The sequence below is a fragment of the Centroberyx gerrardi genome, chromosome 17, assembly GCF_048128805.1.
Source record: "Centroberyx gerrardi isolate f3 chromosome 17, fCenGer3.hap1.cur.20231027, whole genome shotgun sequence".
NCBI lineage: Eukaryota > Metazoa > Chordata > Actinopteri > Beryciformes > Berycidae > Centroberyx > Centroberyx gerrardi.
In genome coordinates this window covers 14,742,279-14,766,245 of record NC_136013.1, presented here as the reverse complement: position 1 = coordinate 14,766,245, position 23,967 = coordinate 14,742,279, and the positions used below count along the sequence as shown (strand labels likewise).

At 47.3% G+C, this 23,967-nt stretch overlaps 1 protein-coding gene across 1 annotated transcript in view; it reads left to right on the top strand.

Annotated features, from left to right (window-relative positions):
- kif26ab (kinesin family member 26Ab) overlaps positions 1–23,967 on the top strand; it is a 68,618-nt gene that overhangs the window by 41,649 nt on the left and 3,002 nt on the right. The window contains exons 5-12 of the mRNA XM_078289408.1: positions 10,044–10,227; positions 13,513–13,725; positions 14,887–14,980; positions 15,929–16,191; positions 17,080–17,263; positions 18,368–18,527; positions 18,931–19,093; positions 20,130–23,427. Coding sequence (XP_078145534.1) covers positions 10,044–10,227; positions 13,513–13,725; positions 14,887–14,980; positions 15,929–16,191; positions 17,080–17,263; positions 18,368–18,527; positions 18,931–19,093; positions 20,130–23,427 — 4,559 coding nt within the window. The remainder of the gene's footprint in view (positions 1–10,043; positions 10,228–13,512; positions 13,726–14,886; positions 14,981–15,928; positions 16,192–17,079; positions 17,264–18,367; positions 18,528–18,930; positions 19,094–20,129; positions 23,428–23,967) is intronic.

Below are 23,967 nucleotides of genomic sequence, written 5' to 3'. Positions count from 1 at the left end.
ATGTTAATAACAGTCCTCCTCATCTGTCGTTTGTATATCAAATATCCTGCTTCTATTGTGTGCTGAGCTGATTGCTGAGACAGGAAATGTCATTCAGTCGGTGATGACTTGATGTGACTGCCGATAGTTCTTCCTAAGCAGAACCGTCTTCCTGAGGTTTTTCAAGGGAAGACGTGGGTGGGATTTTGGGTGAATCGGAGTTCAACATGTGTGCTGAGAGTGTGATGTTATTCCAGATCCTCTGCGGCCTCGCAGGAGAACGTAGCGTAATACCTGCAGCAGTGTCTGAGGAGCGCAGTGAAAATGCTCTGCAGGAGATGAAAGTAGCTGTTAATCTTTGTCAGCAGTGCCAGGGGTGGGGAGGCTGCAGTCTGCAGCGCGGGGAAGAACATGTCTTCATTATCATCTGTCACCTATCAACTGAAAAGTGAATTTTCTTCCGAGACTTTTATTTTTGCTGCCTGAACCAGTTTTGACTTAATAACACAGCATTTTTTTTCTCCCTCGCATGCAAGGCGGCAATGCTCTGGATTTCTAAGCCTCTTGTAAACAAGTTAAGGTCAATTTCTAGAGATTTTCCTATGAGGACCCTTTGACTCCATTGCAAGGATTTCTAGTTCTTTCCTCTAGGGGCCCTAAATTGGCCCCCTTATCTCATTGACTGACAAATGGGTCCTGCGGAGCTAATGCCCTGTGCTTTGTTCACCTCTCCAGGGCTTAAAGGTTGCAGCTAGTATAGGCCATATTAGCAAGATGTGTTTGTGAATGCTATTGAGGAGGAAAAACAATAAAATGAACTGTAAATGGAATTACAGCCCCTGACTTTTACCCCCAAATTCCTTCCTTTGGCTGTCTTAAGCCTTCCTTAAGCCCTTAGCTCGGCTGGAGGGGTTCGTGGCCTTTCAGCCGGCGGGGATCAGGAGGGCGGTGGGGGTAAGGAAGGTGCTGTTGGGACCGCTGGGTGTGGGGCTTGTGGAGACACAATGCTTTATGGGCAGAGCAGGAAACACAAAAGCAAAGGAAGTCACCGTTACAGGAGGGAGGGATTTGTCACACATCCCTGTGGAACATTACTGCACCAAAAATATTCCCTCCTCCATCGTTAAGGAGTTAACCTTGGCATAGACACAGAGCACATTCTATGCAAAGTCCTTTGGGGGTTGAGGGACTGTTGGCACGTGCCTCTTGCTCTTGATCTGATGTCCAAAGGCACTGAAAATTGGAACATAAAATTAGTGTAATAATGTTCCTTTGATGTTTGATGACAAAATCAAAGGAAGGTGAAGAGAGAAGGGGCATTTACTGTACCTCTATATTGATACAAGCAAATGCTTAAATCTAGTAGCTTACCCTGATGTAACACCAAACCAGGATTTCTTGCATATTAATTAGTTTTTTCTTTCCATTTTGGCTCCAACTGTTCCATTTATTCTTGGCCGACTGGGGATTCCCATCTTGGCACTCTGTGGGAATAAAGCAATTCCAAGCTGACTGTGGCGTAGCCCCAACGATCATTTTTCCCTGTTTCTTTCTCAGGCAGAAAATGATTTACCTCCTCATAGACAGGCCCTCTCTGGCACAGAGCCAGCCCAGGGATCGCACAGAGGACTGGGCTGCACACCCCACTGCTCTCTCTCTCTCTGTCTGTCTCTCTCTGTCTCTCCTCGTTCTGTCCATCTCTGGGGAGTGTTTCTTTCTCCTATTCCATCTCACCCATCTCTAATTTATATACTTTTTTCATCCTCATCGTTACTTCTGCTCGGCTTTCTTCCCTGTTCCCCACTTGTGCTCCCTTTCTTTCTTCCCCCTGTTTCAAATGATCCCCTGTTATTCAAGCTATTCTCTAGAGGATGCCCTAATCCCTCGTTTTCCACCTCAGTCCACAGACCGTTTCAAAAGAGTGCCGAGGAGACCATGACAGGACACGTTTACAAACCGCTGGTACAGTTTAGGATTTATTTACACAAAGCTGCACGGTTCTTTCCTGTTCTGGCACGAGAGCTTTTTGAATCTGCATCATGACTCGAATGTGGCAGATGAGCGTTCGTATGTGTGAAGTAAGCAGCAGTTTTTGTGGGGAATGTTTTCTTTTCTCAGAGCATATTATATTCACAGATGTTTCATGAATGCGTTTGGCCTTACCTAATTGGCCAGGGATTGGTGCAGTGAAGATGTGTGAGCGGCCTTGGGCTGTCAGCAGTCAGCACACAAATGATGCCCCATTTGGCATTCTGTGTCCAAGGCCAGACACTGTGCAGGAACAAAAGGCTTGTTGAACACCTTGTTGGAACAAAGAGCTTTTCTAAAAGGCCCCGGTCCAGTGTGTTTGGAACGTGCTAAGCGGAGTATTGCTCAGGTAACTGGACATCACATTCATTGCTGTCTGGTTTAGCTGGGATCCATTTATCTATTTCTGAGGATTTATAGAAAGTCTATAAATCCTAGCCTAGAGGTGTTTGGCCACTTCCTGCAGAACGCTGCTGTGTAAACCGGCCCGGGAGAGAGGAGCTCTCCCTTCAGACTTACCATTAAAACAGCCAAGCGGGAGGAAGCGGGCAGGCAGGCAGTTGAGAGGTTCAGAGCTTCGGATTGATAAGATTCAACTGACAGCCAGATAAGCCTGCTAGTTCTCTCTTCCATTTTAATGCATCTTGGGCTGCCGAAGGAGAGGGAAAGCACATTTCTCAAAATGACTGGAAAGAGCTGGCTTTTGGTTGATGCAAATCTGAATCTGAATGATAAGATAAGGATAAAGACGCTGCAGTGAGGGGAGTTTCTGTTTCTGTGTCCTCAGGCTGGGGCGTTTAACAGTATTTTTTCATTTCACTCGAGTTAAACTGCACATTTGTGACTACAATTAACTTTTGTTAGATTTATCATGCCATTTAAGGTTTTGCAGCTTCAGGCATAAGTTGTTTTGAGTGATTTAGGATAAGAGAGAGGAAGTGAGAAAAAGTAAATGAATGTTTATGCCGGTGGTCTCTGATTGCAGGGAGACGTCATTAGAAAGGAGACAGGCTCATTGCCAGACTAAACCTTAGCGCCACACAGGAGGCACAGATCGGCTTTGTCCTTCTCTCCCCGCAGTTTGAGAATTGCATTCACCACCCAGTTCCCTCCCTTACTGTCTCCCTGTGCCTAATGCTGGGCCCTAGGTAACCCTAGCCCACGCCACAATGCACACATTTCCCCATATCCCTCTGGTTATTTCCAGAGCCCGCTCTATTTGACCCCCTCAGCTCCCTCCACATGTTTTTAGTGTTGGGGTAATGCATATATTTATACATTAATGGCCATCAGGGGCATGCTGTCATTCACAGAAAGCTTGCATTTATTAGACATTAGCAGGGTTGTCTGACCCACTGAGATACAGCTAACAGGATTGACTATGAGAAAAAAAGCTTTTTTTATGGTATGGGAGTGTTTTTCTTATACTTAATGATCAGCATCCTGACCTCGCTAGTAAATCTTGTCTGGATGGGCCCTCTTGCTGCCAGGGCTGGTTGGCAGAGTATGACATCATCTCCCCTTGTCTGTGCACCATATGAATGTGTGCTCACTGGCTGATGTCATGGCCGCTTAATCACCGCTGAAGCTTAGCGGCGGCTGGGTCAGGCTGTAAGTGACCTGGCACCGTGGCCATTGAGGCCAGCGCAGAGATGCAGATGCGTTTTAATCCAACCCAAATTTGGCAAAGTGTTATCCCGCGGCACTGTGTCTGTCTGCACTGCGGAGGCGGCCCACTGGCCTGGTTCTCCTGTCTAAACTGAACTAATCCTTTATTTCTCTTACAGTTCCGATAGCTCAGATGGCAGATTTGTGTTTGTTTTTTTTCCCACACCTTTGGTGCAGAGGGCCATGTGTCCATGTCAAGGGCAGCCCATCAATAAGACAATGTGTACTGATTTTAGCTCTGGGGAGGTTTCTTATATCGATTATCTTTTGACTCAAAAACATACCTTTCCTGACAAGATCACACATCCAACACAATCAATCATGAACATCTGCCGATATGGCATTTCTGTCTTGGCAATGATTCCAGCACACAACAACATGGTTTTAGCCACTGTTTATCCATTATTTCAGACACTCTAAAACAGTTTCACATCTACCTGTACTCACCTACTGAGACCAGGATAAATTAAGAATGTTTCCAGCAGCATGCGATCCTGACTCATTGTGCTGTAGCCATTATCAGTGTATAGTGTTGAGGCTGGCTGGAGCCCAGTATTCCCATCTCCATTCATAGAGGGGCTATGCTGGCCTGCTAATCAGCAGCAGTGGGAGGCAGACTCACTGTGGGGGGGATAAAGCAGTCAGATATCAGACCCAGTGATCTGATCCCTGCATGAATGGCCAGAGCAGCCTTATCTTGTCTGGAGAGAAAAAAGGGGGAATCGGAGAAAGGAAATGTCAAGGATAGTAAATGTGGCCAACATGGTAATTAGCCCCAGAAAGGGCTACCTAAAGAGCTGTAGAGCTGGCCGGAGGAACAGAGACAAATTTGCACAAACAAGCTAATGGGTGCGCCGGCTAATGATTCTCTGGGGCAGAGGAATTTCTCTTGTTAATTTGACAAAGCCTGAAAAGGGGGCTAGAGCGATTATTGACAGCAGGCCAAAGTGAAGCTTTGAAAGCAGCGGGCAAACACAGCCTCTCCACTCTCTCTGTTCTCCCAGCATTGACCTCCTCTCCTCCTGCCCCCCCCGTCACACCCCCCATAGGCGAGGACCAAATCTAGATGTCCTTTCTTGAACAAAAGCAGCACACCCTCCATCTCTAATGACATCCTTGATTTTGCATCAGTCTTGCTTTGGCTCATTTATATATATTACAATCATTATCTGTCCTTAAGGTCTGTTCAGAGGGGGACATTGATGGAGCTGAAAGGCTATCTGGACAGTTCCAACCATGGCCGTTTCCTATTATTACTCCATTTTGATATATAACACTTGAGACCACACTAGGGACAGCAGCAATGGGCACGAGACTAATGACTCTGGTTGCACTGTCAGGGTGACCAATGTCCACATTAGTATTGTCTTCCGCTCATTGATTGCTGCCAGTCCTGGTTCAAAGGGATTCGCCGGTAGGGCAGCAAGTGGCAAAACAAGCGTCCCTGCACTTTAAAATGAGACCACCCTGGGTGAGTAGAATTGGACACACTGCAGAATATTCCTAGACAAACGTGCTGTGGCAAAGGAAGAAGGTAAAGGTTATGTGATATATCAAACTGGTTCATTAGTGTACTGTGCTCTCTAAATAGGTAGGCACTGGAGCTTGTTGTATTTTTTGCCTCAGAATTCAGCAGAGTTCATATAAGGGGCACTGTGTCAGAACGAGAGAGGGAGAGAGAGCTCGGTGTGTGTTTGTGCTGAATGTACTTTCATCTGGCAAGTCTCACACCCACTCTGTCTGCCTTTATGTTGTAGTAGGCTCTCTGCAGCCAAGGCGGCTGCCTTTCAAACAAGGCTGTTTGGTTGGGGGCTGAGAGGGCTTACTGGTAAATTGGCAGTCCAGGGAATACAGGCTACTCTCACCCCGCCGCTCGCCCACTCACATGCTTTCATTCCCCTTTTTACCCTTGACCATTGACTGACTGACTGCACTCTTTCTCTCTGGCCAGCATAAATCTGCCTCTCTCAGATGTCATCTGTTCATTGTCTGCCCTCCCGCTCTCTTTCTCTCTCTCTCTCTCTCTCTCTCTCTCTCGCTCTCTCACTCTCAGCTTTCCTATTGAGTCAGAACATCGCTCATTGAGGCAATCCATCTTTGTGCACTTAAGTATATCCTTCCTTATCTGCGTGTCACTCCTTATGATTAATAACACTCTCATTCATCTAGCTAATTACATCCTTCAACAAAGGCAAAAGAAATACACATGCGCACGTGTGTACATACACTACTGTACACACACACACACACACACGGATACCACAAACACAGACACACATACACACGCAGACACAAACACACTCATGCATGCATGTACTGTAGGCATACTAACCAAATCTGTTTGAAGTGTGGGACCCTAAAAGAAGAGAGGGCTCCTGTATGCATTAAGTATTCATGTGACGTGTGGTGGGGTGCATACGTGTGTGTGTGTGTGTGTGTGTGTGTGTGTATCAGACAGAGCGTGCATGTGTGTGTAGAAAGAGAAAGAGAGCACTTGCAAATTGCGCCGCGAGCAGCCAGCAATCGAACGCTGACACCTCGTCTGGCTGTCGGAGGGAAAAGGGGCTGGGCTGAGGAAAGAGAGAGGGAGGGAGGGAGGGAGGGAGTGTGTGTGTGAGAGAGAGAGGCAGGGAGGGAGAGAGAGAGAGAGAGAGAGAGGCACGGCAGGACAGCTGCCAGCATTTCTCCGATAGCAGGAGAAGGACCGAGAGGCGGAACAGGAGTAGGAATTCTCCCCATTCTCAGCCACCTCAGAGAGCTTCCAGCCCAGCCAGGCGTGCTGCTGCTGTCCCCCTCCTCCTGCCTGTAGCCGGCAGAGACGCCGGGAAGGACCTGGGCATCGGGACCTGCAGCCACACACAACTGATACACCACAGTGGATTAACTGGATGAGAGCAAGAGGAAAGCCACGCAGCCTTTGGGATGAATGCAGAATTGGATGAGATTGAGAGGAGAGGAAAAAAATGAGAGTTTTGTTCTACAGCGCTGAAGAGCGTGCTGCTTTTGTTTTTTTTTTTGCATCCCTGAACTGAGGCTGAACTTTTGAGGCATGGAACGAGTTAGAGGTGCTACAGTGGAATATGAGCAGAGGAGGCACTCCTTCTCATCCTGACCTCTTCCATCCGTCCTGAGAAGCTTGTCTGGACCCCCTCACTGAGACCCCTACTGCTGCTCCTGCGGGGTAGTCGTCCTCTCCGCCTCCCTCCACTCCCCCCCCACCCCACCCCACCCCACCCCACCTGGTGCTTGTTCCATTTGGTTACTATGGCACCTCCTCCTCCTCCTCCTCCTCCTCCTCCTCCCCCCGCCCCCCCGGCTTCTTACAAACCACTGTGAAATCAAGTGGAACCTCGATGATTGCGATCGGAGTAAAGAGGACCCCCGCGCCCCCCCACTAGTGAGCAGCCCCGCCTCGCTCCGTTCCATGCGACTCTGCCGGCGTATCGAATGTGCAAGTAATGGAGAACACCGGCAACACAGACGTGGACCCTAAAGTTGAACTCAATCAGTTGTGTGTTTTTTGACTATGACCGTAAACTAGATGATGGATTGGAAAGAGCTGTAAGTACTCTCTCCCTCACTCTGACACTGCTGCAGCATTTTCTTTCTGGTGCATGTTGTAACGGAGCTTTGGTTCAGTTCTGTCAGCACTCCGCACAGCACATACTGTACATGTACAGTGTGACAATGTGAATATTTTGTGGAGACTGGTACGGACTGATATCACGCCCACTGAATACTTTTGCTTCACTAGACGCGCAGCTTCTCTTTTGAGCATTTAGACCAAGTTTGTGTAGTGAAACAGCTTCATTAGCATGGAGACTGAACAGGTGGACAAGCTGTTGTGGGCGAGGGAATCTGAGCGTCTCCTCACTGCCTATTTTCCATTGAGTGATCAGATAGTTGGGTAAGAGAGAGAGAGAGAGAGAGAGAGAGAGGGATAGAGAGAGAGAGAGAGAGAGTGACAGGCAATTAATTTCCTCATTAGTGTGGTTGTGGTGGAAAAACAGCATCATCATCCCCTTCTCTTTGCTCTCCTTTCTCGCCTTCCATTCAAGAACACATGTGCCCCTTTCCTCATTGTGCGACATGCATTAAACCTCAAGGTTACACGCTCACCTTTGGGTTGTGTGCACTCCTCACTGGACGAGGCAATTAAAAATCGGTACAGTGCCCTTGCTAGCGTTAAAATTTTCACTGTATTTTTTTTTTTTTCTGTGGTGCTTTCATGATTTAACAGATATCTCTCTTCTGAATAAGGAGAAAAAATACGGTACGAGAAAGAGAGAAAGTGAGAGATAGAGAGAGACACGGGGGTACATTTATCTTGAATGAATGCGCTGCGGATACCTCTCATAAATGCGCATACACACTCACAAGCCTACACACACACACACACACACTCTCACACAGCCACGTGTACTCTCCTACTACACTTTCTCTTTCTTTCTCTCCATCTAACATTCATCTATTCCATCTCATTTTTTTTTTTTTTCGCTCACACGATCCGTCTCGCATGCTATCACACATAGGCAGCTCCCCGGGGAGAGCCTTCTCCTGTAGCCCCCTTGGATGCAATAATTATTCCATCAGCCGGCAGTGTGTTCCCTGATTGTGCTCTTGGGCTGTCGCTGCAGGGGGCGTACAGTGGAGAGGGGAGTGTTGTGGACGGGGGGTGGGGGTGGGGGGGGCAGCTGTCACTCCAGGAGGCAGGGAGAGGGGAAGGTGGGGAGGGGGGTTGTGTTTTGGCAGCAGCCCACCCGGTCCTGTCCGGAGGAGCCCAGAGCAGGACTAATGAGCTCAGGCTGGCCTCGCAGGAAACCGCCGCTCACCAAGACACACATGGATCTGCTCTCTTTTGCTCTTGCTCTCTCTCTCTCTCTCTCTCTCTCTCTTACTCCTTTTCACTCCCCCGTCTTTATTTCCTTCTCCTCAAATCCCTTGCTCTGCAGATTTCTCATCTTTTAATCTCTCGCTCCATTTTTCTTTCATTCCCTCTGCCACTCTTCCCCTCTTGTTGACAACTGCCTCTTTGTCTCTCTCTCTCTCCCCTGCGTTTCTCTGGGTTCTGACTGCTCGAGTGAAAACCATTTGAGTGCATTTGAATTTCCTGGGGGTATTACTTTTCCTCCCTGACCTTGACTCTCCAGATGAGGCGCGGTGTTAGCTGATCCAGTGCGCTGCCATACCTGGAACCGCTCGAAGTGTGGCCAGATTCCCTCGCGGGCTCAGACTGAGAGTCGCGGGCTGGGCAGAGATATCGGTGCTGTCCGCTGAGCAGCAGGAGTTTAGACAGAAAGGAATGTACGTGCCTCGCTCAGTTGGCCCTGTGACCAATCTGTGTCTCCCCAGCGTTGACTGTGGGAGACAAGAGAACAGGATGACAGTGGATTTTAATTAGAGGACCATCAAAAAGCCGGATTCAGCTACCGCAGAGAGTGCTGTTAGGTGCCAGCACAGCGGAACTGCTCAGACAGCCATTTGTCTATCTAGATACCATTAAAGCAGAGGATAGAGGCAAGGTTTACCTACCTGTCCCTCACCTATTGTGTGTGTGTGTGTGTGTGTGTGTGTGTGTGACAGAGATGGTTGGGCCCACCTTGTATCTCCTTGCCCACTGTAAATGAAATAAAAAGCCACTTTGACTTAAATCGTGGGTGAACATATTCTGTCATAATTGCTTAGCTTCAGTAATGGAGCTGGACATGACTATCGCCTGGAAGGCATTTTCTTTAGCAGTCCTCACGTCCCTGGCAGTTGTTTTGTGTTTGATCAAGATGAATGCATTCTTTTATCGTGCCTTCCTGCCATGACAACCTCTATCTGCCGCCCTGACAAGAGACGAGTCTTGGCTGGTAGTCGTATATCTTAGACCCCTGTAAGGTTATTTTTCATCATGTCTTTTGTTTCATATGGATGTGCGATTTCTGTGGCAAGAACCAAAGCATATGAGAACTCTGCTGGCACTCGCTGAAGTGGAGGGCTGAAGCATTATTGTTCTTGGTAGGGGAGTATGAGCTGGGAGTTGAAGTAAAAGCAGGTTCAGAGTGGGGAATGGTCGGGAGTGGTGGCATGGTGCTGCTCTCCTGCTGACTTTGTTTACTTTGGCAAAGTAAAAGGAGCTTGTTGACCTTTATGTTATAGTTTCACTGCGTGATTTCTAAAGGCTTTGCAGCACACCCACTAAAATGTCAAACTAGACATTTAAAATCATTAAGTTCTTGGTTGGGTACCTCACTGGGAGGAAAAGTCACTTGAGCAAAAAAGGACTTAGGCTTACTGTGTGTGTGAGCTTTCTGACTTCAACATTTGCCAAGGTATTTTTTTTAGCTTCAACCCCTATTCCTTGTTGTTTGTCACCTTTCCAGGGCAGCTCAGAAGCTGAACCTGTCCTCCAAGCGGAAGAAGCACCAGCCTTCACTGCTGCACCCCCAGGAGCCCTCCATCTACCCCACCAACTTCAGCGGCATCCTGCAGCTCTCGCCGCCCCCCGCCCCGCCATGCCTGCTCCGGGCCGTGTCCAAGGTCAAAGAGAACCCCGGGATGGGAAAGGTGAGAACTGACGCACGTAAACACACACACACAAAGAGTCAAGGACGCACTCATGTTTGTGTACACCAGCGCTTATACAGTACAGATGTATTTATTCTGCACAATACAACCCCCCCCCCCCCACACACACACACACACACACACACACACAGACCCCTATTTGAAGGAGAGAATGCAGAGTGGCGACACACTAGTCCACAGCCAGCGTGCCGTCTGGTCCAGTCCATGCAGATGCAGCCAGATAAGCCTGCTGGAATGTCATGAATTCACTCAGTTTGTTAGACCAGCATTCCTCTTGCTGAATACGCATCAGTTTAAGACGGAAAGACAATAAAATAGCTATAATTCATAAGTCTGTGGCCACGTTTACAACAGGATTTGTAATTTTGTTTCAGATACAGTGTGTGATGAGAGTCGGGTTGGCAGTGATTGGGCAGTCATTAAACAAAGTGCTGTATAAACACGCGGCTCTTCCTTCGTGGTTTATTGGGTATTGTTTGTCTGGGCTGACGTCCTGTATTTATAGAGCAGAAGAAGTCCCCTAACAAGATTAGATCCCACCTGGATAGGAAGTCCTCGCTTCTGTTGCCAGATATCCAGACGGTTGAGATTTTGCCACATATTGTAAATCTCTCAGTGACAGACGGACTTCATAAAAACCTGTGTTATTAACAAGCTTCCTCAAGCCCACACCTGAGGTATACTGTACACCTGTGCGCCTGTAACAGCTACAGGGGCTGCTTTTAAAAGGGAAATCAGGATTTATGATATTGTTCCAAGTCTATCAGGCCAGGTTTCCTCTCCATCAAGGCGAGCATTATTGTAAAGCTAATGCCTCATTTTTCTCTTCCCCTCTCACTCTCTCTTATGTTTCCAAAATCACAGCCACACATTTTCAGCAGCCAACATCCTCATGTCTGTGCCTTACTGTCTGAACCGTATTAATCTATACATTTTGGTAGGGCTGGGTGATATATTGTATAATATCAATATTGTCATATGAGACTAGATATCGTCTGGGATTTTGGTTATCGTAATATTGTGAAATAACTTCCCGGTCTTAAAGGCTGCGTTACAGTAAAGTGATACAATTTTCTGAACTTAAGAGTCTGTTCTGGCTGAGTAAAATGATTGGCTTTACTTGCTCATCATATCCATATTACTGATTACATATTACTGATTACTAATGAGCATTACTAATTTTCAAAATTTTCTTATGTGTAAATATCTCATGAAAGCACGAATACTCATCCCCAAAATATCGTCACATTATCGATATCGAGGTATTCGGTCTAAAATATTATGATATTTGATTTTGTCAATATCGCCCAGCCCTAATGTTTTCTTTCCATCTGTCTGGGCCACTTTTGACCCAGACAAGGTTCTTTAAGGTATAGACATGTGAAGGGGTGGGGGAAAGCCCAGCCCCACTAATGGATTTTGTGGGGGATCAAGAGACTGGGAAACAGGGGCCATTAGCACAGGGGTCAGAGGTGTGAAAATGCTCTAGCCAATCCTCTGTGGCCTCTAGTATCAAATCTCTGCCAACATAAATATAGCCGAGACGTTAGCCAGCCTGGTAGCCTCTGTCTAGCAGACAGAGTCTCAGCAGTCATATGTGGAAGCCCAGTTTAAATGTCCTAGCAAATGTAATTTACTCAACATATGCACACGTCAGTCACGATAACAGCCCCCCGCGGAGCATAAAGAGAGTTTGCACTTGGCCTGTGGAATCCAGGAAGAATTCGCTCACTGAAAGAATGGGATTGCCAGTGGACATTGTTTCTGAGCACTGGAGCCGGGATCTGTAGCAATATTTATATACCAGTCAGGGGAAGAATGGGCCTTTTGTGTGGGCATGAAAGACAGCGGAGAGACCCGGGCTGAAAGAGCCAGTCAGAAAGGGGAGGGAGTTTTGTTACATTTGAAGTTTTTCAATTTCAATGCCTGGGAGGCGTCATAGTCACTTTTTTTTCAAGAATGGAGGCTTTGAAACAGTTCAGAATTGGGTTCCTCTATCAAATGAAGGATGTAGAAGCTGTTCGCACGTAGTCGTTCAGTGGATGTAATGCTAGGTGTAACACTAAACACTTCAGGACTGATATACATATCTCGAGAAAAAAAAAAGAGCCGTTTATGTCTCCTGTCAGTCACTGATAGGTTTCCACAATCCTTTAGAGAACTTCTACAGCTGCATTTTTTATCGTCAGATTGTAAAGCAATGTAGAGCTGTCAGAATTTGTAAAGGTGATTGTATAGGAGTGTCATATGGACGGACGTGCACATGCACGAGCACAACCACACAAACCATATGCAGTATTTCTGTGTAGCATGGCAGATGCAGGTAATGGGGAAATGTCCTTGCTATTGTTTGTCTGCGGCGCCAGCATACACAACTGGCAGCATGACTTCACTTCTCATAACCATGGCGATAACGTTAGACTTGAACAGGCATGTCAGAGCAGTGCCGCATCCACACCTTTTAGATATACGCCATCATCCTATTTAGCGTACCGTGCAGGCGCGATGCACCATGACCTGTGGAATGTGTTAAGACTGTAGGCTCACTTCTGAATGTCAAGCCCCAGAATGCAACTGGGTGGGTGTCGACTCTCATACTGTCGAGCTCCCATTTTCCACGCACACACAGAGAGACAGAGAGAGAGAGGGGGAGGGAGGGAGGAGAGAAGGAGGAAGAGTGAGTAGGTGGGATAAGAGGGGGGCCATATGCTCCTGCACTCCCATGCTGGTGAGCTGCTCCTGGTCCAGAAAAACAACCCGCTGGACGGATAATCCCCCAGCATGGCGGCGCACACATTCATTTCCCGCATTTTCTGCTATGAGTTTCAATACCTGCCTAGCCGCTTTCCACTGACACCATTAGGCGTTGTGTTGACCCACCAGGTTCACCAGTCAATGTGGGACTGAGTGTCTCCATGGCAACGCTCGTTGTCCATCAACTCTGACACGGTGGACGTGATGTTAATGCGCGATGCTGAGCCATTGCTCCCTGTTTGGAGCATAACTTATATTCAGAATGCCTGCCATGCATTTCTCCTTTGTCGTCTGTTGCTTGGTGCACAGTAAGGAAAAGATTTTAAGTCTCTGTAAGCTTAGCCCGTCTTTTTTTTTCGCTTCTTATGTGCTGAACCCAAGAGATACATTCTTACATCTCTGTATGCTGTGTGGCCTGTGTCTGCTCATATTCATGTTCTGTGCTTCCTCACTCTCTCACCCACCCTCTCTTCTTCCCTGTCTGCCTATCTGTCTCGCTCTGTGTTCCAGGTGAAAGTGATGATGCGTATCTGCCCGTCCCTGGAGGCCGCAGACTCTTCGGAGTCTCAGTCCTTCTTGAAAGTGGACAGCAGGAAGAAGCAGCTGACCCTCTACGACCCGGCGTCCAGCCCGCACTCCAACTCAGGACACAGGAGAGCAGCCACCGTGGCCGTCCCAAAGATATTTGCCTTTGACGCTGTGTTTACCCAGGATGCCTCACAAGTAAGGGCCAGCGGGGGACGTATATATGTATATTTGTATGTGTGTGTCTGCATGTGTGGTGGGTGTGCATGTGTGTGGGTTTTTTTGAGGGGGTGGTGGTGGAGGTGTTAGCCTTTCAAGGGCAAAGGGACGTCTTTATGCCGGCAGGGTGTGGCCAGGGGCTTAGAGAAAAAATGCCTGTCTTGGCTCAGGGGGCATTCTTACCAGCGTGGGCCAACAGCTGGGCCTTTTAAGCCCTCTGGGGAATGATTTGAATTCAGTCCAGTTATATCTAACCTCTCCTTTCATAGAACAGCTATATCTAACCTCAACCCTCCATAGCCCAGAAGAGGCATGTCCACTAAGATCAAAGACAAGGGTCAGATACTGACAACATGTTTACTGTATGGTGATTTAAAAGAAGCACAGCTCCTCTGCTAAAAACATACACTACATTCTTTCAATGTAACAATCTGATTCATGTGATACAAATTCTGTCAATCGTTGCAAAATGTCTTGAAAACTCAAAGCCAAGTATATCATGCATTTCCCCATGGTACAGTACAACTGTAGGGTCTAAAAAGCTGAGAGGAATTTCAGCTTTTGTTATTGCTGGTCCACAGCATCTCTGCAGTGGAGAGAGCCTTAGAGCTCCTATCTCCTGCTCAGATCTCCTACTTAGTGCAAGTCCTTCTCCTAAGTAAGCTGCTGATAGCTAAAGTCTAAATGTTGTTCCAGCAGAGCTGAGGCCAGGCTGCTAGATTGTGCCGCTGGGACGGCACTGCTGGTGGCTAACAGTAACAGCAAGCTGTTCTGCAGTAAGAGGCCTTGTTTGCTGTGTGATGTATGGGAAGGGGCCTCTGCTGCAGAAGCCTTGCCCCAGAGGACCCATGCTGAAACAGATTGCAAAAATGAGCCACACGTTGCAACACACACACACATGAACGCACGCACACGCACACACACACACACACAAATAAATGATGAAAAATCCTGAAACATGTAATAAGATATAGTGTGACCAATACCAAATAAGTAATTTGTTTATAGGATATTGCTTTGGATTTAATGTTCCATGTATGCCTGTTGACAGTATTTCCCAATACAAGCACAATAAATCCAAACAGAAATGGCTGAATTGTAAATTGACTGTGAAGCGGCTGTCTCTCTGTGTTTGCGCAGGCTGAGGTGTGCTCAGGGACAGTGGCTGAGGTCATCCAGTCTGTGGTGAACGGTGCGGACGGCTGCATCTTCTGCTTTGGCCACGTCAAGCTCGGTAAGCTCCTCCACTGACGAGAGATTAGAGAAGAGCCTTTGTTAGCCAAAAGAAAACTCTCACTGCCCTTTGTCAGCTGCACTTGATGTCCACAATTGGCTTAGCGGTGCACTGGGGTGAGCCGAGGAAAGAGAGATTGGAGGAAAGGAACGGGTAGATAGTCTGGGGTGAGGGTGGAGGGGGGGGGGAGTGCTGCATCAAGGCTTCCGGGCTGAGACTGTAATTAAAATCTTTGTAATTGACCTGGCCACTGCTCTCAGTCTGAAGGGCTGGCTCTCCTCACGCGGCTCTTTCCACTAGCTATAATTCTCCAGAGAACGACTCTGTGGAATGGGGTCCTTTTGATTTTTATTTGGCATTTACTGGACATCGCCTTCGAACCCCCACATCAGCCATTTTTTTTTCTTTTTTGGATCAGCAGTTGTTTTACACTGAAAGAGTGGTTCTCAGCATGGGGTCCAGGGACCACCAGGGGTCCTTGAGGGGGTTTCAGGGGGTCCCCAGCAAATTGATGAATTGTTAAACATCACCATTACTTCATTTACAATAAGTTAACGCAATTAGAGAATGTAGAAGAATGACTATTTTGATCATAGTTTTCACTGTTATCTAGATAGTCATGGAATTCTGGACAAAATCATATCTAACAATAAAAATATTCTCAGATTTGGGTCAGAGAAATCTCATAAAATCTCATCAAATGGGAATCCGTGGTCCTAGTGTGTACTAAATTAGGGGTCCTTGATATGAAAAAGGTTAAGAATCACTGCACTAAAACCCACAGAAAACATCCTGTCCGTGTCCATTCCTGTGCAACCTGCTGCCTATTCCAGACAGCTTGCTGAAAGAATTAATTTTAGTTTGAACACTGGGCTGTGGAGCTAGCTTTCAGACAAGCCCATATTTCCATTTCCATCATCCCCCCCTCTCCCTCTCACACATCCCCAGGCAAGACGTACACCATGATTGGCAAAGACAGCTCCACTCAGAGCCTCGGCATTGTGCCCTGTGCCATTTCCTGGCTCTTCAAGCTCATCAATGAGCGCAAGGAGAAGACAGGCACGCGCTTCTCTGTCCGTGTGTCCGCGGTGGAAATCTGCGGGAAGGATGAGGAGCTGAAGGACCTGCTGTCGGAGGTGTCCACAGGCAGCCTGCAGGACGGCCAGTCCCCGGGCATCTATCTGAGAGAGGATCCGATCTGTGGCACTCAGGTGAGGAAACGCAGGAGGCCCTTTCTTTCTTCGTTCGCTGATCCTCTCATTCTCTCTGTGGTATATATTAGTGTGTCTGAGTATTGATCTCATTCTCTCTATGATCCACCTCTTTCTATCTGGAAGATGTTTGCCTTTGTCTCGTGTGTTTTCTTTCATCTTCCAGGTCTTCCTCATGTGCACCTCCTAGTCTGTCTTGCTCTGTCCTACCTGCCTCTGAAATCCTTTCTTTATATTTCCACCAAACTCATCCGTGGTATTGATGGCTTTCTCCTTACCTTTGTATTGACTCTTCTGTCAGCATCCATCAGCATCTATTACCCCTGTGTTAGCGCTGGCCCTCTGCAGCACAATGGAAGTATTATTGGGGGGATGGTGGAGGACTGTGGGTTTGAAGGCGCTGACAGGTGTTGCTGTCAGATGTTGTTTTTTGGGGATCTGTGTGGACTAGGACTTCAAAGGCTGCACAGTCCTGTGAAGCTCCTTGCTGCTCTTCCTCTCAGCAACCACGCGTGGGCCCCCTTCACGATGCCCCCCTCCTTCCCCTCTTTTCTACCGCCTCCTCTCCCTTGCTTCTCCCCCTCTCCTCTTTCTGTATCCCACCACCATCATCATCACATCCATGGTGAGGGAAGTGCCCCTGCCTGCTGCTCCTCCATTACCTCTCCTAATCCTCCTCCCTCTGTGTGCATATCTGCTGCTTTAATTGCCCCCGAGACCCAATCTAATGGGCAAGAAATGTGTGCCGGGGTCCAATTAACTGGCTCCCCTCTCTTTCCCTTTCCTCTCTTCCTCTGTATCCCTCTCACATCCATTCTCCTTCTCAAGCCCTATGTGGCCTCTTTTGCTCACCCTAACCCTTTTCTCTTTCTCTTCCTCCCCCCACAGCTCCAGAATCAGAGCGAGCTACGCGCCCCGACGGCAGAGAAAGCAGCCTTGTTCCTGGATGCGGCCATCGCCGCGCGCAGCACCAGCAGGCCCGATGCAGATGAGGAAGAGCGACGCAACTCGCACATGCTGTTCACACTGCACATATACCAGTACCGCATGGAAAAGAGCGGCAAGGGCGGAAGTTAGTACTGCTGTTACATTACTACCTCTACAACTCAGCAGTGTTCCTACATGCTGCCACTGTACATTTATGCACAAAATTATCATTACTTTAATATCATCACTTTGTTACAATTTCACTATCGCTCAACAACACTGTTACACATATGCTGTACATTGTAGGATCTGTCTGCCACCAATGTTCACAGATCAGTGCTTCAACTCTACAGATTCAGTACAGAGAAGTACTCCATAATCAGCTAATCATAGATATAATCAAGTGGATAATCACAGTTACTTTCAGTAGTTTAACAATTGCCACTTTATTAGGCATTATTGATGGTGCACAGTTTCTTCAATCAATTCTTCTTCTAATTATAGCTATGCACAGGTGACCTACCTGTCAGAGTGAGAGCAATCCTAAAGTGATTATGCTGTGGGCTGGATGGTGGAAAATTGCAGCATAAACGTGAATGGAAAATCAGACAACTCTCTTATTTGTAATGTTTATGGATGAATGGGTTCTGGCCTCCTGTAAGACAGAAACTTGTTTGTATTCATGTGTTGTGCTTTGGCCAAGAGCGAATAAGGATTTGAAGCACTCAATTTCTAAGTCTTACTGACAAGGGTTTAATGGTTTGGTGCTGCTGCCTAGCCTGGAACTCTGTTTTTCTCCTACAATCATGAGAAATAACATATCAGTCACACACATAACAATGTGCAGCCCTGCTATGTTGTGGATGAATTTTCCTAGCCTTCTCCCCAGAATAAATCACTGTGACAGCCCATTCCCTCTAACTGTACTTTAAGTCATTAGAATGAGGATCGTATAGGTATCTGTGACTGTCCCTGTTTTTTTTTATTTTGTATTTATCTGACAAACGGATCCTTCATGCTACCTTGAGTTACACATCTGGTGGGAGTTTACCAGTCTGGTTGCAATTTGAATCACTTCAGACTGGGAGTCTTACTCATGAATAAATCAGACAGCTCTGACAGTCACCAGTCTGGTCTGGGCTGGGCTGTGCCGCTCCTGTCATCATGGCGCTGCGCACGAGGCGCTGACTTCAGAGAGGGAGTGTCTGAGGTATAACCTCACCTGCTTCTTCCTCTGTCATTGGCACAGTGTCAGGCGGACGGAGCAGGCTGCACCTCATCGACCTGGGGAGCTGTGAGAAGGTCCTGAGTAAAAGCAGAGACGGAGGGGGAGGCTTGTGTCTGTCTCTAAACGCACTGGGAAATGTCATCATGGCTTTAGCAAACGGCGCCAAACACGTACCTTACAGGTAAGAAAACCAGCATTCGTTCTACAGTGTCTTTCACTTTGTTTCAGCTTCTGTGAAGTTGCATCCATATGCAATCAAATTGTTTCAGACAAGTCGCTGCATGTGGCTTTTCTCTTGCAGGTTTGCTGTATGACTGCCTATTTACTTTGTATAGTTAGCCTTATATAACATAAGCTTTCACTTGTATTGCATAAGATTGTGTTATAGTTATTCAAGTTTGAAAAGATTAATGACTTCTTATTTGGGGGAATTCTTCAGGTGTAATCTAGCTCAGAGAAAAAAGCTCAGAGAAAACACATCAGGGACTTTTTGGAATCATATCATATTTTTTATCATTTGCAGTCTGAAATACAACATTAAACATTGTGCCATTTGCTGATAATGATGTAAATACACTATGTAGGGACAGCAAACTGACGATGTTGTTGAGGGAGTCCCTTGGGAACATCAACTGCAGAACCACCATGATCGCCCACATCTCTGATTCTCCTGCTAACTACGCTGACTCACTCACCACTATCCAGCTGGCCTCCCGCATCCACCGCATGAGGAAGAAGAAATCTAAGGTACACTGATAAACTGATAAACACTGATAATGTAACGCACATTAGTGTACTAAGGTACACTGATAAACTGGTAAACACTGATAATGTAACGCACATTAGTGTACTAAGGTACACTGATAAATTGTTAAACGCAAATAGTCTAACAAATGCGGGTAAACTTATACACTGATAAACTGATGTTACGAGTGATGTATTGCAATACAGTGACAGTTGTAATGATAAAGCTTTTCACCATAGCAACATCGGCACTTAGCGACCTACATTATAATAGTTCTATGTGGTCCCCCCTGTAATAACTGTAATAACTCTGTTCTCAATTGTATGTAAATGCTGAATGCAGAGTAATTGGCATTTAATGTTATATTTAAGTGTTGCTATTATAGCAATTACATTGTTAATGTGCATGTGCAACTTTCATTATATTCATCATATTACTTGGCATGACTGAAGTCTTGAAAATTCTTTTCCTCCTGTAGTTTTGGAGCCATTAAAAAAATGAATGTATGAATGCTTCTGCAAATGAAAGGTTATTAGTGCAATAATTCATAGCTAGTTTTTCTCAGCTCCTCAACACATAATCATGTAATCAATACCGCTGCCTAAGGATGTGTGTAATGCATTCCCTCGGATTAGGGAAATATATGCTCCAGATAATTAGGTGGAATGACAGCATGTATTTATTTAGTATTGGTCCCAGGCACGATTATAATTCAGTCCACATACAGCAATTCATATTATTGACATTAATTTCTGTGTGGCTATTGATGTGCACTTTTAACCTTTAGATATATATCGACTGGTAATTTCATTCAAATTAAATTAATATTTTCCTTACGATTGATTGCACCATGAATTCATTAAGAAAATAAGTTAACTATAAATTAATTGAGTTCAAAAGGTTTTGGAAAATGATAGACAAAATGGTTTCATGAATATTCTATTTCAGATTGAATCATATTACCGTCATCACTTAATGGGATACTTTTTAAATCCCCAAAGACTAATTTCTCCCCTCTTTCCACTCTCTGCTTTGCAGTATGCATCCAGTTCATCTGGAGGGGAGAGTTCCTGTGAGGAAGGGAGGATCCGCCGGCCGCCCCACCTCAGACCCTTCCACCCTCGGACGGTAGCCCTGGACCCAGACCTGCCCTCCCTGCTCAGTGACCCGGATTACTCCTCCAGTAGTGAGCAATCTTGTGACACTGTCATTTACGTGGGCCCTGGTGGAGCTGCAATCTCGGACAGGGAGCTTAGTGACAATGAAGGCCCCCCTGCCTTTGTTCCGATCATCCCTTCTCTGAACAAGAAGAAGTCTGCAAAAGAGGGCCCTCTGGACAGAGACCAGTTCTTCAAATGCAACACATTTGCTGAGCTGCAGGAGAGACTGGAGTGTATAGATGGCAGTGAAGAACCCACTGCTTTTGTTGGAGAGGGAAAGGGAAGCCAGGCTAGCCCCAAGATGGACAAATCTAAGGAGGGCCAAGGCTCTGCTTCGCCAAAGACTGTAGCAAATGTTTCCTCCTCCCAAGAAAGCATCTCACCCAAACCATCTCCTAAATCTACTGCCACTCAGCCATCGTGCAGCCCCCACACTAAATCTAAACTGGACAATGCCAAGAGGCAATGCATACCTGCAGAAAGGGCGCCATCAGATAGTGTTCAAAGTGTATGCAGAACCAGTGCTGATGGTGAGAAGGTCTTGGCGTCAGAGAGCCGGGCCCCTGCAAACAAACAGGCAACCACTGCAGCACCAAACTCTGAGCCTGTGGTGAGGGAGAAGGTCTACTTCAACAAGAAGCTCCTGCCTAAGCCAGCCCCACCTCCTCCACAGCAGAGAGACTCTCGCAAGGGAAATGGAGACAATGAGGAAAGGTCTAGCACCAGAATGCCCCCTGTTGGAATGAGTCATCAAGCTGTGAAAAGGGGGGATCCTCTCACTTCCCCTATGTTTAGGGCTCCGGTGGAGGTGTGCCAGGTGCGCTCCACCTTGAGGGAGAGGTGTATGGACCGGGACATCCTGAGAGCCACGGTCACCTTGCAGCAACCTGTGGAGCTCAATGGAGAGGATGAGCTGGTGTTCACTGTGGTGGAGGAGCTGTCTATAGGCAGTATTGTAGATAAGGGTCGGCCATCCAGCATTATCAGCTTTAACAGTGACTGCTCCCTTCAGGCCCTGGCCTCCGGCTCCCGGCCTGTCAGCATCATCAGCAGCATCAATGATGAGTTTGATGCCTACACGTCGGCTGTGGGAGGATCAGAGGTGAACATTGAGGTGGTTACACCCCTCCAGGATGAAGCTATGGTGTGTATGGGTAGCAGGGGTTCATCTATCAGCTCTTGGCTTAGTGAGGTGAGTGTCTGCACCTTGGAGAGTGAAGGGGCTCATTCTGCAGATGTTTTCTTCCCACAGGCCAAACACATGGGCGCAGAGGGCACCTTTTACTTAGATTCCCTGGGCATGTTCCATTGTGAACCCTCCCCTAGAGATGCCAAGAACTCCTTAAATGACAGTGGCTTTAGCTTTTCTGAACTAGACAGTGACAGTGCCACTTCAAGCAAACTATCCTTGACAAAGTGCCCCCCATCTCCAGAATCAGCCAAAGGGTCCTTCAGATTCACATCTAAAATAACTAAAGCTCACTCTCTCAGCTCCTCCCAATCTCCACAGGGCCCCTCCATAGTCCACTCCAGTCTTCCCAGGAAAATTAAACCTACCTCATCCATCTCCCATAGTAGCAGCAGCAGCAGTAGTAAAGAGCCACCAAGGCAGGACACTAAACAGGAGGATCCTTGGCAGCGCGTGGACAACCGCTCAGAACCTCAGTTCTCTGACCCTAACAGCACCAGCAAGCTCCTCAAAAACACCCCAAGTGGCATCCCATCCCGCAAAACGTCCATTAACAGCAACAGTGTACCTCGCCCACCCAAGGTGCAGGGGTCTACCTCATCCCAAAGGGTGGTTGATGGCTGTGAGAAGTCAGCCAGTAAGAAAGCTGATCCCCCCAGCAAAATGCCTCAGCTGCGACGAGGTGCCACCACTCTGGGAACAGTGCCCGTCATCCATGCCTCCACAGAGTCCAAGGGAACCCAGGACATTACTGCATCCACCACTAGTCTTAAATTCTCCTCTCTGGGGAAAAACAGCAAGACTAGCTCACAGAAAGCGAGCAATCTCCCTAAATCTGGTGCCACCTCACCCCCTCCCCCGCCAGTGCGAAAGTCCAGTCTTGACCATAAGAACAGGACCCTGCTGCCCCAAAGTGCCTTAAAGTCAGCATATGGGGAGGCAGGGAGGGCCTCTGGAGCGAGGGCAGTTGTATCAGAGGATGAGCTAGAGGTACGTCACAGAATAGACTCCAACAGTTTCAAAACCGCCAGCCTCAAGTCTGACTTCACCACAGCCAAAGTTACCTCTAGCCTGAAGGCCAGAGGGGCCAGAGGTGAGGCTGGGCAGCATTATGGCAGCCAGATGTCCCTGGAGAGGTGTGACAGCCTGTCCTTATCAGGTTCCAGACCTGCTCTTAGTAGGGAGAACAGCGGGGCCAGTCTGGGGAGCAGCAGTAGCAAGTCCAGCAGGTCCATTCCCAGATTTGGTATTCCTAACTCATCCAGCTCTCCTATTGCTACCTCCCCACCATCTCCATGTGGAGGCCCAGGAGGTATTGGCAAAGCTGGTCAGGCAAAAGCTTGTGTAAACACCAAGGCATTTGGAGCAGTCAATGGAAATAAGGCTCGCACACTGTCAGCCAACCACTCTAAGGGCCTAAGCTCCTCCACCAAGTCTTTAGCAGCTCCACCGACCAGAAACACCAATGCCAACCTCCCTCCATCAGGAAGGACATCAGCCCCTCGGACCACTACTGCTGTCAGCAGCAAGCCTGGGAGAGGAACTATCATGGGCACAAAGCAGGCCATGAGGGCTGCCAACAGCCGGGTGAGCGAGCTTGCATCGGGCAACACATCAGGCAAACACATGAGAGGTTCAGGAGATTCAGACAGTGGTAATGACAGTGGGGCGAATGTGAGTGATGACAAATCCCCCATAGCCATGCTGCCCTCCCCGTACAGCAAGATTACAGCACCCAGGCGGCCGCAGCGCTACAGCAGTGGCCATGGCAGTGACAACAGCAGTGTGCTGAGTGGGGAGCTGCCTCCAGCCATGGGCCGCACAGCTCTTTTCTACCACAGCGGTGGCAGCAGCGGATATGAGAGCATGATCCGTGACAGTGAAGCCACAGGCAGCGCTTCCTCTGCCCACGACTCCATGAGCGAGAGTGGCATGTCATCTTCAGGCAGAACAAGGAGCTCCAAGTCTCCCAAGAAGAGATCAAATGGTGAGACACAAATCTGTGTGTTTTATTACACAGAGTAATGCATGTATAGATTATATGCATAAAGATTAGGGAAATGTTTGGCATGCTGGAAAATGAGCGTTGTATGTGGGTTTTGTATGTGAAATGAGATTTGCAGATCTACAAATCAAATAGCACTTGCCAGTGAAACTGCACACATGATTCAAACAACATATAAAAATAACTGCTTTACAGTTCTCTCCCAGGAAATTAACCACATAGAGGTGCTAACTCTATGAGTCCATTCTTATTACGATCATGTATTTCCTCTCCTACTGTATCAGCAGGATACATTATTCATACATATATGGGAAAACGATAATGACTGTTTCAAACAAGAGGACTTCGAACTGTGTGATGATCAAATACGATGAATTGAACATGACCAGCACTGACCTGTTTCAGGTTTCTGTAGCCATATAACCTTTTGAATTCATGTGTGTTAAACCAACCTTGTGAATTCATTCACACTGTGGATATACGGAATAGAAAGTCGTGAAATCCTTATAAATATGCAATCAA